The 18,755-nt window shown below is 34.5% G+C and overlaps 2 protein-coding genes across 2 annotated transcripts; one reads left to right on the top strand and one right to left on the bottom strand.

Annotated features, from left to right (window-relative positions):
• Positions 1–281: 281 nt before the first annotated feature.
• On the top strand, positions 282–3,813 carry RB195_007564 (uncharacterized protein; the record flags this gene model as incomplete). The annotated part of the gene is made up of 10 exons (XM_064181264.1): positions 282–336; positions 840–952; positions 1,162–1,247; positions 1,866–2,038; positions 2,532–2,666; positions 2,740–2,825; positions 2,895–2,991; positions 3,281–3,388; positions 3,454–3,581; positions 3,646–3,813. 10 exons carry the CDS (start codon positions 282–284, stop codon positions 3,811–3,813), a joined length of 1,149 nt encoding a protein of 382 aa, XP_064038070.1.
• A 1,948-nt stretch (positions 3,814–5,761) lies between these two features.
• On the bottom strand, positions 5,762–17,276 carry RB195_007565 (uncharacterized protein; the record flags this gene model as incomplete). The annotated part of the gene is made up of 5 exons (XM_013452995.2): positions 5,762–5,893; positions 7,642–7,765; positions 8,023–8,126; positions 8,206–8,376; positions 17,235–17,276. 5 exons carry the CDS (start codon positions 17,274–17,276, stop codon positions 5,762–5,764), a joined length of 573 nt encoding a protein of 190 aa, XP_013308449.2.
• Positions 17,277–18,755: the final 1,479 nt, after the last annotated feature.

Raw genomic sequence — 18,755 nt, forward strand, 5'->3', positions numbered from 1 at the left:
GAGGTCCTATATCCTGGAGCAAAAGATTGAGAGAGGTCGCGCATCATATTTAAGGTCAAGCAGCCATCGGTCCCCTTATAAAAGATTACCTTTGTGGATTTAAGTTGTTCTGAGAGTTTCATTTTGTTTACAGATCTTCATTGCATTGCTCCTGATCCATATTTGAGAAGTTTTTGCTCCATCTGGGAATTTCCTGTGATTTTTTCCTGTGTACCCTACCGTACCTTTTCTTATTTTCTTCAAAAAATCCGAAAATCTCTCGAATTTTCGTTACAGAATCAATGACGAATTGCGATCAGAAAATGCTGTCAACTGATGAGGATAGAGCTAAGCAAGGTGAGTATTTCTTCTTATATTTCATCCTAGAAAATTGTCATCTGGATTTTCTTCCCCTCACAGACTCTCGAAATTTGGATTCTCTCGAATTTTTTTCTGTATTTTGCTGTAACTCCCTGATCAAATCTTCAAGGAAAGAGTGAAAAGTCAAAGATGAAAAAAATCGGGGTTTTCAGGAAAATTTGCCATCTTCACTCATTCCTTAACGAATTCCATTTCTTCTCTATCGGTCCCCAACATTCCAGAAATGTTGCAATCAAATAATCGATAGTTTTGGTTACTTATTTATTTAATTTTTTTCTTATTATACATTATTTAATCATTTACATTTATTATCTACATTATTCTTTAATTCTTTGATTATTATTATTATTATTATTATTATTATTATTATTATTATTATTATTATTATTATTATTATTATTATTATTATTATTTTACTTACAATTCAATTCAGTTTACTTCTCTGAATCTCCCTTTCCTTAACTTTTCCTTTAATTCAGTGGTGTTAGTCACTGGAGCATCCGGGTATGTGGCTCTACATTGCGTCCAACAACTATTAGATGCTGGTTACAGTGTTCGTGGAACGGTTAGAAGCAAAAACAACACTCATAAGGTGAACAATTCTTCTTTAAAAAAAGTACTATCCCAAAAAAATCATCATGATAATATCGTGAAGATTTTCTTCTTTGTTTCATATTTACTTTAGAAAACTTGCAAAACTATTTTTTATTTTTCTATTTTTTTCCAAATCAACTTCGGTTTTTTATCATTTCTTGTAATTTTTATTTTTAAATAAATTATTATCAAGCAAGATCTATGCAGGTTTCTCCTCTGCTTCGCCTTCGCCATGCAAAAGAACGATTGGAACTCGTTGAGGCGGATCTACTGAATGAAGAGGATTGGACTAGGTGAGATTTTCTCCAGCTTTCTTTTTTCGAGTAAACACTGCACAAATTAGTCAACAATAGATAAACAAATATTTCTGGATAAATATTAGCTGGTCACGCTTGCGAAGAATAGAAAAGAATTAACTTGGCCGCGAGTACTGTAGCGGATTAGTTACAATAAATTTTCTGATAAGTGATCTTAGTAATTTTTTTACATTTATTTATTTTATTTTTTTACTTATTTTTCGAGAGACGGCCAATACGAGTTATCGGAAAAATGTGTCACGAGAGTTAAAAACGTTCGCTTCGGAAAATAAAAAAAAAATTAAAAAATATATAAAATAAAATATATAAAATATGTAAAATGAAAAAAAAATAATATAATGTAGTATAATATAAATAAATAATAAATATTCATAAATATATATAATAAATAATTAAATAATAAGTAATAAATATATAATGATAAATATTTAAAGAATAATAAATAATAAAATAAAAAAATAAATAAATAACTAGAATAAAAATTGTATAAAATGACATGAGCCTTCCACGTTCTGTTTTTTTTTGCTCCTACAACACAATGACTTTTGCAAAAATTCCAAATATCCACCGTAAAATATAGGGAAATTATTTTAGAGCCGTCAATGGCTGCACATTTATTCTACATGTTGCATCACCATGGCCGATAGTGGCGGATGAGTTCACAATCAAAACTGCTGTGGACGGGACTCTTCACGTGTTACACGCAGCATCGATGGAACCATCTGTGAAAAAGGTGGTCCTGACAAGCAGTTGCTCGGCAATCAATGGTAAATTTAGGATATTCATTTAATTCTTATCTAATTCCAAGAAAAAAAACTTAAAATGCATAAAATTCCATGAAACTTAAATTGCATGAAGAGAAACTTGCCCATAATAGTATTTTGTATGGATGAAGAAGAATAAAAGAAATAATGAAGAAATAATAAATAAAATAATAAAAAAGAAAGGGATAAAAAACAATGTAAATAATAGATAAAAATAAAAAGTATAAAAAATGAATATAGTAATAAAATAAATAATAAAAAGAACGAACTAAAAAATAACAAAAATAATAAAAAAGGAATAAATAATAAGAAAATAAAATAAAATAATTAGAATAAAAACAATAAAAATTATAGATAAATTATGAATGAATAAAGAATAAATGAAAGTAGAAGAAGCGCCAACATTCTCATCACTAGGCAGTTATCCTTTATACCATTATAAATTATAACCATTATAAATTTTTTAATACGTTTGCGTAGATCACCAAATGTTTAGATGGACATCCAAACGACTCACAAATATTCGACGAAACATGTTGGACTGATCTGGATAGTCCGAATGTTGATAACTATGCGAAAAGTAAAACAATGGCTGAGAAAGCAGCATGGGAATTCTGGAATACACTGGACTGTGAGTTTTATTCTTCGTAGAAGAAGTCAATTTCGTTTGTGATGTTTGTGGATCGAGATGGTTCCAATTCCAGACGACGACCGTTTCGCTTTAACAGTTCTTAATCCGACGTTTATCATTGGCCCGGTGCTTTCAGACTGTGAGAATGGCAGCGCTACAGTAAGTTAAACTGTTTTAGGGGTTCGGGAAGCTAAAGTTACAAAAAAAAAACGAGGTTATGTCCTTTAGATAATCGGAAGAATGATGGATTGCCGTACGTATTTATCTTCGCCAAAAGTTAGCCTAGGAATAGTGGATGTTCGTGATGTTGCTAAGGCCCACGTTGGTGAGTGTAGCCTCCATTTTAAAATGAAAATAAAAAATAAAATCAAATTTAAATTAAAAAAAAATAAAAAAATAAACGTAGAAATAATTTACTTTTGGTTACTTTTTGGTTAGCGTCCATTTTGAAATGGAAATAAAAAATTAAATTAAATTAAATTAAAAAATTAAAAATAAACGTAAAAATAATTTGCATACTTTTCTTTTTGGTCAGCATCCATTTTGAAATGAAAATAAAAAACTAAATTAATTTAAAATAAAAAATAAACGTAAAATAATTCACCCTCCTTTAGAAGCACTAACAAGAAAGGAGACGGATGGAGAGCGTATTTTGATCTCAGCACGATCGGTTTGGTTCAAGGATATGGCGAGGTGGTTACGAAGAGAGTTTAAAAAAATGGGTAAGATTCATTCCAGCTAACGTCAAATTACTAACGGAACCATCGTTAGTCCTAACTGATTCCAGGATATTCCATAACCCATTCGGAGGCGCCAAATTGGATCCTAAAACTTTATAACGCCCTAAAAATTGACATACATGTGGCCGCGGTTGTACATCGAGTGGGCCCGGAACTACAATTCGACAACACAAAGGTTAGTTGGGATTATGTTGACAGATTTTTTATAAGACAAACAAACAAACAACAAACACTTTTAGTCCCGCGAACTTCTCGGGCTGACCTACACGGATGTTCGAAAATCGCTCATCGAAATGGTGCACAGTATGATCCAGTACGGTATGGTCCGTAAAACATCTGGATACGAGAAATGGATGAAGAAGGAGAAGAAGAAGATGACAATGGTGACGAACCGAGCACAGTCATAGAGTGGTTTAACCGTTACGGTTGTGGATTGTATATACTGTAGTTGCTGGATTGTAATTATTAATTGTTGATTGATTTAGAAGGATCGTTAAGCTTTACGCTCCATTGAATTATTAAATATCACTATTTGGTTTGCAACTAATATTATATATTGATATATGGATTTTTATGTTTAGACAAACTATTAATCGTAAATATTATAAACACTTAAGAAATAAATAAGATAAAATTTCGAACGTCAACAATGAAAGACATCGCATACTTTGGCTGCAGACGTTAAATATAACACTATGGATCGGTTTGATCGAATTAATGTGGACAAATTCGGCCAAATCAGAAGAGTATCTGAAGTTTCAAATAGCTTCTGGGCATAAATCTATTCTAGAATCTATTCTAGAAATCTTCCTGGGAAAATATATGCAAATATATGAAAGAAATAAGAATAACTCTTCTATGATATAAGTGACAGGGCTTCCATGTCTACGCAAAATTAGGTCAGCGAAACATACAGTAAGACGACACATAATAGAATAGAAATATTGCTAAGAAGCCGGTATATTGAAGAAATTTCTGGAATCCCATGGAATAATTGAAGGTTGATCATGGCGGTTGCAAATACACATAATAAATTAGAACTTTCCTAAGGAGCTTGTATATAGAAATTTCTGGAACGTCATGGAATACCTAGTTGTTGATCGAGGGGGTTGCAAATAAGAACTAAGCTAATACTATTGACAGTGTTGCACTGGTCAATCCATTGATTTTAAAATTGTACTAACAAAATCCACAACCTGATTCCGCAAGACGATGACGATGCTCCAGCTCTCAGCACATGACAACCGCTCCTCATTAGTGTGAAGTTATTAAAGCCCTAAGCCTTAGTAGAGTTCACTAGGATCAGAAAAGTTACGACAATCCAAAACATTTCTTTTTAGCTTATTTTATTCTCATTTTTTTCCTTTCCTTCTCATTTCTTTTTTCTTATCTTTTTTCTTTCTTCTTAAATTAGTAAAAATGGAGTGCTAAAATCATCAGCCCACAAATCTGACGTGATATGGATTTCAAAGACTATACAGGATCGTAGATTGCAGAAACGGGTGGGATAACGCTCATTTGTTCCTAATCGCCGTAAAAAACGGCCTGGAAGTTGCGGCTTCGAGCGTTCCGGGGCGCTTTTTTTTACAACGAGTTCGATTGGAGCGCTCCACCGTTGTGAACGCGCCGCAATTTCTGGGCCGTTTTTTTTACGGCAATAAGGAAGAACTGGACAGAATAACCCTCCATAATCTACGACCCCGTATAGGCATAACCCACCTGAAATCCGCACCACCTCAGATTCCTGGGGTGATGCTTTTAAGTAAAATAGTGAGGTTGGGAGTTTCACCCCAATTTGAATGTAACCATAGCGGAGTGCCTTATCCCTTCATTCTCTTCACTAAACACAAGGTAGCCGGCTAACATTTATCCTTAAGATAAAAAAGTCAGGATAAAGTCACTGGCGTATCAATCAACTTGGGATGCGCCAACGGGTTTTACTGCATTTCATAGTTGTTGAGGTTTTGGAACGCGTGTTGGCCCATATAATGTGACTTGTGGGGGTCAGCTAATCATCAAGGCAGTGTTTCTATCCTCCCAGAGAAGTCCTGTACCAATTTATCAATCTCGGAGGGACGAAAGGCTGGTCGGCACCATGGCGGTTTCGAACCATCTACGAACGTGTGGCTACGACGCACCTCTAACCGACTGCGCCACACTAAGGCTAGATAGAAGTGTGAATAAAATGATATGCATGACACAAGAGTCAAGGAATGTACTTGTCCACCCGTTGTGCACCCGTTTATTTAATCATATAGAGCAATATTTTCAAAAAGTACAATACACGTAAGATGATGAAGAGAATCATAGGTTAAAATTGAGCATGAGGGTTCGTGAAGTATCCGGATTGTTGAGTCAAAGCACTCTTGTCATTACTGTGTTTGGTGACTGCCCCAACCGCCTTATGTCCTCAGTTTCACTCTCATCCGGCAATACGATTGTGTTCACACGGCAGTCAACGAGTTGAAGTAAAGGAACAACGTCCACCTATAAAATGGGCATTTTATGTGGACAAAATAAACAATGCGCTGGTTATGACTTTACCTGAAAAAGAGTTCGCACCACAAATCCTATTATGTACTACATTACGAGAGTATCAGACCTTATGATCTTCCGAATAAAAAAATAAATAAATAAGCACACAATTTTGCAACAAAGTTTAAAACACATCCATGGGTGCAAAGATATTTTACACAAACTGCAATAAACTTGGTGTAAAACGTATTACGTCGCTTCACGCTCATTGAAATCTCGCACTGAGCTCTCTCCACAAAGCACGAAAACTTTTCCGGAGCTCTTTTCATCCTGTTTTCCGTAGTTTTTCTTTTTTTCTTTCGTAAACTAGCCGATGAGTAAGATTACATAATCTTAGCGGGGTCCTGGTTTTAATGATTTCATTGCTTTTAGGCTCGGAGCTCTAAGATCCTAGGAGCTTCCTCCTAGGGCGCCTCTAAAGTCTTAGTTTGTTATTTACATATTATTATATTCGCGTGTTATTATGTTATTTATGCATTTATTGTGTTATTTATATTGTGTACTAGTATATATTGTTACTTACATATTATATATTATTCAGGTGCATATTTATCTACATATTATCATTTAATACGTTCTATTTATCCCAAAGCATTTCCTCAAACATTCTGGTAAGTAGAAATTTTATTTCAAGCTCACTTTTCGCGTAAATGAGTGTAGATGACTTTTTTAGGGACGAATTTTTGGATTTTACTCATCTCCGATCACAACAAATGCTGATTATCTACAAAAAAGTGAGAGACATGTCATCCTATCCTTGCACCGTTATACGAAAAAAGAAAGAAAGACTATGGCGAAGGAAAAGAAAAGAATCCCGATGAGTATGTAGCGCCGCTCTAAGCAGAAAAACTTGGAGATGCCTTCATCGAGGGCGCGATGCGTCGCTCTGATAGAACACACTTTACGCCGACTATATACTCGGTAGCAAATGTACCTACAAGGAAAAGAAGAAAATCTCTAAGAAACGTCACTGTTCAGACATATGAGCATATGTTTTTGAATTTACTTTTAAATTTTTGCATGTGCTGCTGAATTTTTTGAATTTCAAATTTTGAAGTTCCATGTTAATATGCCTAAAAATATTTGGATTTAAGAAAGGGGCTTGTCCATAGTGTTTCGGGCCGGGTTTAGCGCAGTTGGTAGGTAGGGCTGTAACCGCACGATCGATGGCTAGAAACCTCCCTAGTGGTAAACGAAGCCTTTCTTTCTTCAGGGATCGATAAGTTAGTCGATAATCGATAAATTTGTCTACGAGGATAAGCACACTGACGTGATACTCGGCTTATCACGTAATTCATTGTTTAGGCCGTTTATAAAAAACCTAAAAAAAATTTCGTTACTGTAGTCAGGCGCATTGGGGTGCATCCCAAGTGGATTACGATGACCCGGAGACTTCATCCTTCAACCTTTTTTTGTGGGTTTTCCAGCATTGACATTTTATAGAGCTCAATTCACCGTTTTCCGACGCACCAATAACTGATATTTATTTATTGAAAACACCTGGAGGTGTGCCATAAAACAAAAAAAAAAAAAACAAGATGGAACAGAGCTCACTAGAATTTCGCCTGAATCTTACACAACAAGACATTCGGTTCCAGCGTTAATTTAGAAAAAAAAAGAAAAAAAAATCTCAGACGTAGTGTCATGGTTTTCTTGTGCGTTATTTTCGTGAAATGTGAAAAAAATTCTATTGAACGTACCAGTCCAATGTAGAGAGTATCAACGGAACTTCGTTGAAGGATACATTTGAAGTACATCGCCATTAACTGGTATGGAGTAACTTTTCGTATTCGTCCATTATGACAGCTTCCAAATGGATTTGAGCTTTAAAAAATGTAATTATATTCTCAGAAAACTACGTAAATGGCACGTAAAGTTACGTAAATAAATAAATATCAGCCTCTTCTCCTTAAGCTATGCTTAAAAAATTAAAAGAGGAACATTAAATTTAATAAATTTAAAAGAAGAAATATTAAAAAAAATGTCGTTATCAATAAATGGCGTGAGGAAAGGCGTAAGCACTAACTTTAGAAAAAAATGCCATTATCAGTAAATGATGTAAGCAAATCTCTAGCACTCACTAATCGGTTAAGACAGTTTTTACATCGGTTGTACCGCAATATGAGCAGCTAAATTCTTTTCGAAGATGTGATCCATCAATAAAGGCGATATCAATATAATAGTACTGAAAAATCTGGGTTTATAGATCTTTTGAAAAAAAAAATGATTGGTGATCAAATGACAGCATGGATTTTTTTTTGTACATTTATGGACGGCATTCCTCGAACAATTACTCCGGCCATCTTCTCTCGACGGGCGTTTATAATCTGTCGACAACGACGATTAATCATTGAAAATGTTCGACGTTCAGAAAAACTTAAATAATCGCAGACGATATGAATAATCTCATTCGGCAATTCCGTCCATTTGATCATCTGAAATAATCACATTATTGATTGATTCAGGTGATGGAGACTGGGAGATTGACTGGGCGAGTCCACAAAACCGTCCACGGAATCTTTCGAATTCATTGGAATTCACTGTAGAAACGGTGGAAATTCACACTTATCAACCACTAGATCAGATTCCAACGCGGGACGCAAACAATAAAGTAATTTCTGGAGAATTGATACGGTTGTGTCAGTCGCTCTGCTATAAATACCATTCATTCTATTACCTTCGGGTGAGTCATCGTCGGTGGCACCACTCAATGACTCACATGACTTACGTATCACACACGCTGAACGTATTCTATCGACCTGACGCGTCATTTCCCGGCCCACATCGATCAATGGAACAATAATCGATAGGGCACGGTAGTAGCGGTATTAACAAAAAAAGGATTTAAACATATCTAACAAAATTGCGCGAGAAATTGTCATAAAGAAAGACAAAAGTGCCTAAGAAGGTGGTCAACGCCGCAGTTCTATCGATTCTCGTCCGATCGATCGCTGGAGCCGAGTACACGCCAACAAACATAGCGCGTTGGGAATAATTGTAAATTCTCAAGCTATCTTGTGTTCTATTCTTCTATTAAAAAATATTAAACTATTATTACGTTACAAAACTAAGCAGATCGATTCTTTTGAGTCGCTGAACTACGAAATGTGCGCTCCACGGAATGAAAATACACACGAATTTCAAAAATCCCTGGTGTTCAGAGTAAAAATAGGAAAGAACAGTTGCGGAAGTGGCACAGTAAGCAGTGAAAGTTCCTACGTTAAGATGACCGAAATAAATTTTTTCTGATTATTGCCTTAAGTTAAAACATAATAAAAGCAAGTACGTGATCAGTCAATACGACGGAATATTTTTTTGCTGTCGTTAAATTTTTAATCCAAGGGCTTTGATAAGTGATTTCTCTTGTTAATATTAGAGAAGAGTACCCTAAAAATCACAATAAAGAAAATCCCAGTTAAAAGCATCACCCTACGAATCTGAGATGGTAAGGATTTCAGGTGGAGTATTCGTCTACGGGATGGGAGACTATGGAGAGGAGAGTGATTCCGTTCATTTCTCGAATTGCTTTAGTAATTGCCGTAAAAAAACTCCCCGGAAGATGCGGCGCGTGCACAAGGCTGGCGCGCTCCAATCGAACTCGTTGCAGAAAATAGCGCGCCGGAACGCTCGAAGCCGCATCTTCCGGGCCATTTTTTACGGCAATTAGGAAGAAATGGACGGAATTACCCCCCTCTCCGTGATCTACGATCCCTATAATCTTTGAAATCCATATCACGTCAGATTCGTAGGGTGATGCCTTTAATGCTTTTCCATTCCAGCCTTTTTACTGATGTGAACAGAAAATCAGGAAGATGATGCAGAAAAAAAATTGAAATGGCTTCGCAGAGAGAAAATTTTACCAGAGGCAATAGTAACGAGAGAAAGAGGAAGAGAGAGAACGAGAGAGAGAAAGAAGGAAGGAGAGAAAGAAGGAAAGAGATAAAGAAGGAAGGAAGGCAGGAAACAAGCGAAGAAAAGAGAAAAAAGTAGAAAAAAAGGGAATAATATTGCAGTTCTCAATTTTTAGTAGGAATAATTTATTAATAATTAGAATAATCGAAAGATAATCATAAATGTGTAGTACTAATATTTAATCAAAACGGGAGTTACAATTTTAGTTGAGTCATTCTGTTGGATTGTGCCGTCAATTGGGGAGAAACTACATTAAAGCCGTGGATGCCTATGTATGCACATAATTAGATCGAATCGATCTATGAATACTGGAATGCAGCACCAGTTTTTTGCCGATTTAAAATAAAATAATTTTCCCATAATTCCAAAATGATTTTAAAGCATTTTTCGTTTCTTCTCCAATAAAAAAAAGATAAATAATAATATAGCGGAGACGAATCATTTGAAAACATGAAAATCCTCTTTATGAATGAGTTTTTTTGCCATCTAAACTAGAAATTCCTAATTTTAGCGTTGCAGATAATGTCCAAGAATTTTAACCCTAAAAATCCGAATCTGAAATATTAAAAATCTTTAATAAAAAAATCTTGAATCTTAAAAATCTTTAAGTCTTAAAAACTCTTAAATCTTAAAAACTAATATCCTCTGCGCTATACTATACATATGTACTATTCTGTGCTGCTATAAACATCTTAATTAATTTTCAGAAAAAAAGTTCAGGAAAATGGAAAATTTGAAAAGTCGTTTTTCTTCTTAGTTAATATCCAAGGAATGTTGGGAAAATGGAAATTTTGAGAATTAGTTCACACATCTTAGTTAATATCCAAGAAATTCTGGGTAAGTGGAAATTTTGAGAAGTGGTTTTTGTGCGAAAAGAATTTTTTTTGGGTAGAATTAATATCCAAGAAATTCGTGAAATTCGTTGTTACGTGAAAAATTTCCTGGGACTCTTAATATATTCAACATGGATGCGGCTAATACAATACTGTTACGTTAAGATGTACTAAAATAATCTTCTGGAAACGATTTGCTTCCGAAAATCTTTCAAATATGAACAGAAACGACAAAAAAAAGATGCAATTTTTGAAATTCTTGAACAATTTTTGGATTTTTTTTGCAATTTTTGAAACATAGAATTTTTTCGGTGAATTTTTCTCGGCTAAACAGCGAGGTGGAACGAAAACCAACTATTTATACAACAGAATTTATGTATAGTAGGAAGTGACATAATCAATAAAGGCTAATAGTAATGAGGAATCTGTGATTGCAGAAAAATAATCGCATGTTTTTCGTTGATGGCAGTCATCCGATACAAAGTAATCAGGAGTAAGCAACGGCGCTGGCGCTCACGTGCACCTCGAACCTCGCCGCCGGGCTGTTACGTGCAGCCGGCTGGCTGTTACGTGCAGCCGGCTGGCAATCAGCAAACAGTAGAACGGCGAAGAGATGAATACATCAGACGCTAACATCGATATTTCTCGAAAAAAAAAACCCACGGACAGTGAATGTGAGCAATCAAGGATCACAGAATGCGGAATGTTCGAGAAAATAAAAACGATTCAACGGGGAGAAGGAGAGACGAAAATATGATTTAGACAAGAAACAGAGGTTCTATTTCTCATTTACCAATAAAGGTCAACTATTCATAAGATTTTTTCTTTTGGAATGATGAAACGTCTCAAAGTGACCAACAGTGAGGAAATATCAGAATAGTGAATGATGCCTATCCATATAGGGAACGTGAATTATTTCCCTGAATAAAACACTTCCTGTTAATTAATTTAAAAACAACGATTTAAAATAAAGCTCAGTAGGGCACAAGGTAACACAAAATATAAACTTGCAGTTAAAAAAAAACTAAAGAAAAAGAAACACTGGGGAATATGTGACTTCAGAAAAAAAGTGTACCAAAAATTTACAGATTTCATTTAAAAAATAGGCTTGAAAACCCATTTATAATAACAAATCAAAATGAAGCCGGGTAAGAAAACAAACGTTCAGCAAGAAAATAGGTTTTAAAAAAATAAGACACTTAAGAAGATGCGACTTAATAGAAATTCTAATACTAGGTGCAGACAGTAGAATAGACGTAGAGGAAACAAATAAATAACGAAGTAAACAAATAAACAACTAAAACATTTTACAATTATTGTTCTTATATTACCTAGCTATATAACAACTCTGTAAAAAAACTACTTCAAAAAAAGGGCACTCCTGAAGAGCAAATGGGAAATAACTCGAGATATGCCATATAACTAGCAAATTAATTGATAATAACAATATTAGTAGCATTATTATTATTATTATTATTATTATTATTATTATTATTATTATTATCATTATTATTATTATTTGTCTGTGATTTGTTATTGTTATTTGTTATTTTATTTATTTATTGCTAATGTTATCGTTATTTGGTAATGTCAAGTTCTCTGCATACTCAGAAAAGGAAGGAAAATCCATTTATTCAGAAGGAGTTAGGGAATTTTTTTTCATGAAAGGTACGTTTTCACGGGCAACAAAGAAAGGGGATGTCCCATGTGTTTCCATCTACACATCACTGGAGTATTGGTAGAGATATAAGCAGTAGAAATTTTTTTATTGGCTGTTTTTTTATTGTTACAGATAATTCGTGCTGCTAATTACAAAATTTACATCCCGTTTAGAAAAAAAAATCGTGTACGAATGAAAAATTACTAAAGTGTTTGCTTTGCCTCTTTTTCTCGATGGCATTAAAAATGGAAGCAAGAATAAAATTCTAAGATAAGAAATTTTAGATCGCTTTTATTATGGCTGGGATGATGTCACATCAAACATTTTGTAGATGTTCAAGATAAAAAAGAAAATAAAAAAAGATTGTCCAAGAAAAATTGAAATTTCTCAGCGATTGCAGTAAAAAAAAAGAATGTCCGAGAAAAATTGAAAATTTTCAGCGATTGCAATAAAAATAAACCCAGTCACCGTTTGGTTTTTTAATTTTCACCAATACTTCACCTTATCTAATAAACAGTTCGATTATTGATTCGCGACATTCAAACAGCTGATATATCATCTGTTCCTTCACTGAATAATTTCTTTTTTTTTTCTTCTTTGCGGCGATAAAGAAAATAAAGAAAAAGATAAAATAATGAACGTTTAGAAAAATATAATAAAGCGAAAAAATTATTAAAATCAAAAAAGATAATGATGGATTTTGAAGCAGCGAAACATCTCTGATCAAAAAATGAGGTGGTGGTCAAACATTCAATTAACTAACATTTTTAAAGAAATCAAAAATAGCATATGTAATGAATATAATAAAAGACATACATATGTAAATATTACGAATCCTATCAAAAAAAAAAGTTAAAAATTATTCAATGAAAACAAAGGTGATGCCTTTAATAAAATCAGGGTTGTAAGTATAGTAGAAATAAATATATGTATTAATACATAAAAATGTGAATATCGTAGAAATGAGCGATTTTCTTTAGCAAACTTTTTTTTTTCTGTGTATATAATTAAACGAACAAATAAATATAGCAGCACTTAAAATGACTACTAAAAAATTTGGGAATTTGTAAAATGCGAGGAAGGATGAGAAGCGAAGGTAAATACGTGGCAATAACAATGAAATGATAATAAATGAATAAATAAATAAATAAATAAATAAATAAATAAATGCAAGCATACGGTAGAGCTCTAACAATGTAAATACTAGCCCTTTTGCCAATTTTTAAAAAAGAAATTCTCCTCTTATTTTTTCTTAAAAATGACACACTCATTTAGATCCTCTAGAATTCAAGACTCCTAGATTTGGCTCCTAGAACTCAAGAATCTGGCTCCTAAAATTCAACAAAAAAAAACGCAACTTATTTCTTTTTATTTCCATTACGTTTTCAAGCTCAATCCTTTCTTCTTTTTACTCTAAAAATTCTCTATAATTCTCTTATTTCTTCAAAAATTTAGTATACTCAAGACTAACTTTATAATTTTATTCGCTCAAAATGCTAAAATATCAAGTATATCCCGAAAAAAAAGAAATTGATGAAAATCGTTGCATTCATGGTTCTACCCACCTCAAATTTCCTCTAACTTTTTAAAACTAGAGATTGAAGGATAGATTTCCAGCGTAAAAAGAAAAGAAAATCAAAGAAGAATGTCCGAGAAAAATAGAAATTTGTCAGCGATTACAATAAAAATCAGCTCAAATTAGAATAATTGATTAAAAGTAATTAAGTAGTCGGATTAATCAATCAGTGAGTAATTAACGGAATAATTAACTTGAGAGCAATTCAATTGATAACTTCTGGGTCAAATATGCTGCTTAGCGGAAACGAGTCCACGCAAACACAAAGTGCTTGCGAACTAATTAACTCGTCCCATCCAATCGATTGTTCGCGACATTTAAACTTAGCTGATCTGGGTTGGATTCAGCTTGACCGACAGCTGTAACTTAGGATCTTAGAATCCCTAAAATTCAAAAGATCCAGAAAACATTGAGCTAAAAATTGAGTTCGGTTCGTTTTTTTCCAATTTATTAGCCAACATGAACTTTTTTAGGATGAAAGAACTCAAAGAACTAGATCTGAACTTGCTGAAGGTGCTAATAAGGAACTTTCAAGTATTTTTTAATACTCTATCAGAAGTAGGAGAAGAAGTAAAAGCGAAAAAATAGAGAATATGTTTCCTCAAGTTATTTAGAGTCAGGTTTTTGCGCTAAGGATATTTTATTTCATTTCTATTATTTATTTATTTATTTCCTACTTTTTTTCCTATTCCCCTTCTTTTTTTCTCTTCGATTTTCTTTCTCTACTCTCCATTTCTATGTATCTTCACATATTCTTCCTATTCATAGTAATTATTCATTATCGCGTAGAATTTTCGATGAATCTTCATTATTTTACAATATCCTCAATTTTTAAAGGTAGAGAGGTGGGAAAATCCTAACATCTTTTAATTTTAATCGTAGAGAAGTAGGAAAATTCTAAAAGTGCGGGTGGAGAGTAATTAGGCGGAACTATTTGCTAGATTTCCAGTGTAACTGAGATTACGGTTGGATAGGTAGGATTATGGTTGAACGGTGGATAAACTCATATACATAGTAGCACTCTCATAATTAAAGGATAAAGGATACGGTGTCAGGGGTTAATCAATCCGCTTAGGATCCACCACCACGTTCACTTCAATTCAGAATCGTTTGAGGTTTACGTGAACGTGTAACTGCCCCATACAATGACTTGTGGGGGCTAGCCGAAGGGTCACGCCAGTGTTTTTATCCTCGGGGGCACGTCTAGTACCAATTTATCCGGACCCAGAGGGACGAAAGGCTTGGTTGGCACTAGGGCGGATTCGAACTTCCGAACAAGCAAGTCATTGTAAGGCTACACACGAGTTCATAAACCTCAATCGAAGTTTGAGTTGAAGGCGAAAGCGTAGGCGCATCCCCATAGGGATTGATCAACCCCGTGCACTTTATCCTTTATACTCCCATAATTACGAGTTACAAAATAAGAATTACATTTAATTCATCGCCACTGCAAAGAAATTTTTTGAAATTTTCTACAATTAACGAAAATGTTAAGTTATACTACAAAAAAATGCAATTTTCACAACTGTATAAATTAAAGTTCAAGAGAGTGGTTTTTTTACATAAACTGACGGGCTAAATCCAATGAAAAATACCGAAACCTCACCTGCCCAGCTACCTGGGTGGTCCGCACGACCCCCGCAATCCGGCTTATTCGGACCACCGTGGCTCTTGTGGCGGAACTCCTCTGGATGAGCGTTTTGAGGGCGGGGTAACCAAAATTGTAAACAGCGGATCCTGCCAAAAATGCCAAGACCTCACCTGCCCAGCCACCAGGGTGGTCTGCACGACCCCCGGGGTCCGGCTATTTCGGACCACCGTAGTTCTTGTGGTGAAATTTTTTTACATTCAGTTTTCAAGACCCATCAATTTAAGAGAGCTGGATAAAATAAAGAAGAGTATATTTCCCATCAAAAAAGACTTGCTCGTTGCAATTTCAAAAAAAAAAAATTAGGAAAACTAATACATAGATCCCATGCTGGGGACGCTCTTGACCTCATCATTTTATCCAAAGAATAATACTGAGTGAGGGAAAATAGAAGAAAATAATAATTCAGAGTTCTTGCTGTTTTGCTAACAAATAATTAATGAACTATATTCAAATTCTTGAACAAAAATATCTCAAGGATAAAAAAGTGTAATTCATAGAATTGCTCGCTAAAGCAATTTATTCTGGCATAGCTAGTGCAGCTGATTGGCTCTATTCACAATTTTTCCTCACGAAAATTGTGCATTATCGAATAACTCACATGTTTTTGTGGTGACTTTTGCACGCAAACAACCTAATCCAGGAACGAGTTCTGGCAGAGGAAAAAAAAAGAACTTATGAAGAAGTGAGATCCATTGAGCAATCCGCAAGGGAGAAAATTGTTTTGATCTCTGATAAGCTGTTCAAAAAGTTCTCAATTGACTTCATTATGTTCTGGGAAATCACCTCCTTTGAAGCCTCGGATGAGAAATTCGATTTGCGTATCCAAGCTAACCAGAACTCTTCACAACTGAACAGAGAGAAAACTCTACGCGTATTTTTCGATCGATATCTCTAGAGGTAGACGAAATCCTAACGCACGAGAACTTGAACGAAGATCTGACTGATTGATCATAACACGAATTAGTTGGATTCCTCCTTAACATCGGGAGAGCGATTTAAAATACAACAGAAATTTCTGTCCAAAGACGAATTCTCCGCTAACATTCATTTCAGGACTTTTGGCGGAAATCCAAAAAACTTCCAAAGATTTCCGAGATAACTGTATTGATTCGTACATCAAATTACTTGTAAAATTTTTGCACATGAAAAAATCGAATTGAAATTGAAAAAAAAGTCAGAATTGCCCGCATTGTGCTTTACAATTTTTTGAGGGAACCTTTTGCATTTCGTGTTTTTCTACCCAAATATTTATTTGTTTCTGTTTTTACTACTAATTTTCTTTTGGTTTAGCCTTGTTTTCCAACTGAGAACCCTTATGGGATGCCAATCTAAAGTGAATCGTGTAGGTAGAGGCGAAACGATCCACCCCTTAAATTTTAGATTCCTTATTTTTTCTTTATGACGTTTTATACTGTATGGATGTTATTCTACAACTTAAAACCGCATCAAATTGCTCATTTTAAAATCGGATGCGGGCGATTTCCCGCAAGCTCACGTAAGGGAAATAAAATCAATTAACAACCTGGTGTACAGCTAGATCACCAAAGATCAATACCATATCCACAAACACCCTATGATCATCCCAGGTTCCATAACAATTCGAATACTCCGAAAACGGTGTTTGTGAAAAGTCAATAATTCACAGAACGGTTCTAACCGACCTGTTGTGTTCCACACGACCCAGAGAGCGATAGCTGCCTCATTCAACTCCACATTCCGACAGCAACCAACGAGGGTCCCATGGTGAACGTATTCCACGTCCGCACAATTGAACAATAAGTCACGTCGTTTCCATTAGACTGTAACTATGGAAAAAAATAAAAGGAAAAAAAGAAGAAAAAAAAACAAATCTACCATTTATCTTCACCTTTTACTTGTACGCACATTTTTGATTGGAAGAGAATTAAATGTCTGCTGTACTGGTCTGCTGAGGAAGAAAAGCGTCAGGTCTGGAAAAAAGTAGTTGTGCAACAATGTCCGAGACATAGAAATGGAGAAATTCAGGGTTACGATGGAAAAACCGCGAAAAATTAGTGACAGCGTAAATTCCAGAAGTATAAAACCAATCGATATCTATACGATGTCATTTATCTTCAAAAAAAACAACAAAATGACGAAGTACGATTGGTTTTCAGGATTTGTAGCCCGAGAAAAAAAAAACCACCGGGATGCCAAAAGGTCTGTGTTTCAAGTGCTTTCACGCGTTCTTCCCGCGCGGCTGTGTCGATTGTTCGAGAACGCAAACGAGCCGAGATCAACTTGAGTTCTTTTCCGTTTGGATGTCCTCAAAAAAAATCTAATTCAATGGGTTCAGTGTATTTTTTTCCGAGTTTTCCTCCTTGCTTCCTGAATTAGCGAATCAAAATCATTTTAAAAATGTAAGTTTTTTCGTCAGAATACAAAATGAAGAACTGCTGGATATGATGAGATGACATTTATCGACAGAATCCTCTTTTTTTCTTCGTCTACATCATAATTAATGCCTTATGCAATAAAAAACAGAGTAAAAAGACCGCGTTACTTTTTTTGAATAATCTTTTAGTAATAAATAATAAAAAATAAACACTAACAATCTTTAAATGACTAGATTCGGATTTTCTATGTGGTCTTTATCAGGGTTGCTCCATAAAAAAAACTCAGTTAGGAATTCTGCTCTGATTCTGACTTATTTCTTTTTTGCTGCAATAAATAAATAAACAAATGGTAGCGGACTGTGACAACGCATAGTTTGCCAAAATGGAACGAATAACTACATTTTATCCGAGAATGTCTGCTATCTAGTTGTTTTCTAGCATTTTTCCACGGAAAAAAATCCAAAAAAATATTTTAAAAAAATAGATTGCATGGATTAAAGCAATTATTTTTTAGACCACTAAAATGTGAACAGAGGCGAAAGCAAAAGCGACTATATTATGAACAAGGATTTGAAGGGAACTTTGGATCCAATACCGAGCAAAAACCTGGACATTTTGGTCGCGTTTACAGTTTTTTCATTGCTGCTGACTAGTACTGTATGCTTGATGGTTACTGTATTGACTGTAAGCTCAGAAGTATGCAGTTAAAATAAAATCTTACAAAAAAAAACAGTCGGTTTAATAACTGGAACAAGGCTCTATACAATATTTTTAATAAACGTCGGTAGAAAACGCTTGACTTTACCATAAACAAGAATTTTTGAAGGG

Source organism: Necator americanus, chromosome I (genome assembly GCF_031761385.1).
Source record: "Necator americanus strain Aroian chromosome I, whole genome shotgun sequence".
NCBI classification, from domain to species: Eukaryota; Metazoa; Nematoda; class Chromadorea; order Rhabditida; family Ancylostomatidae; genus Necator; species Necator americanus.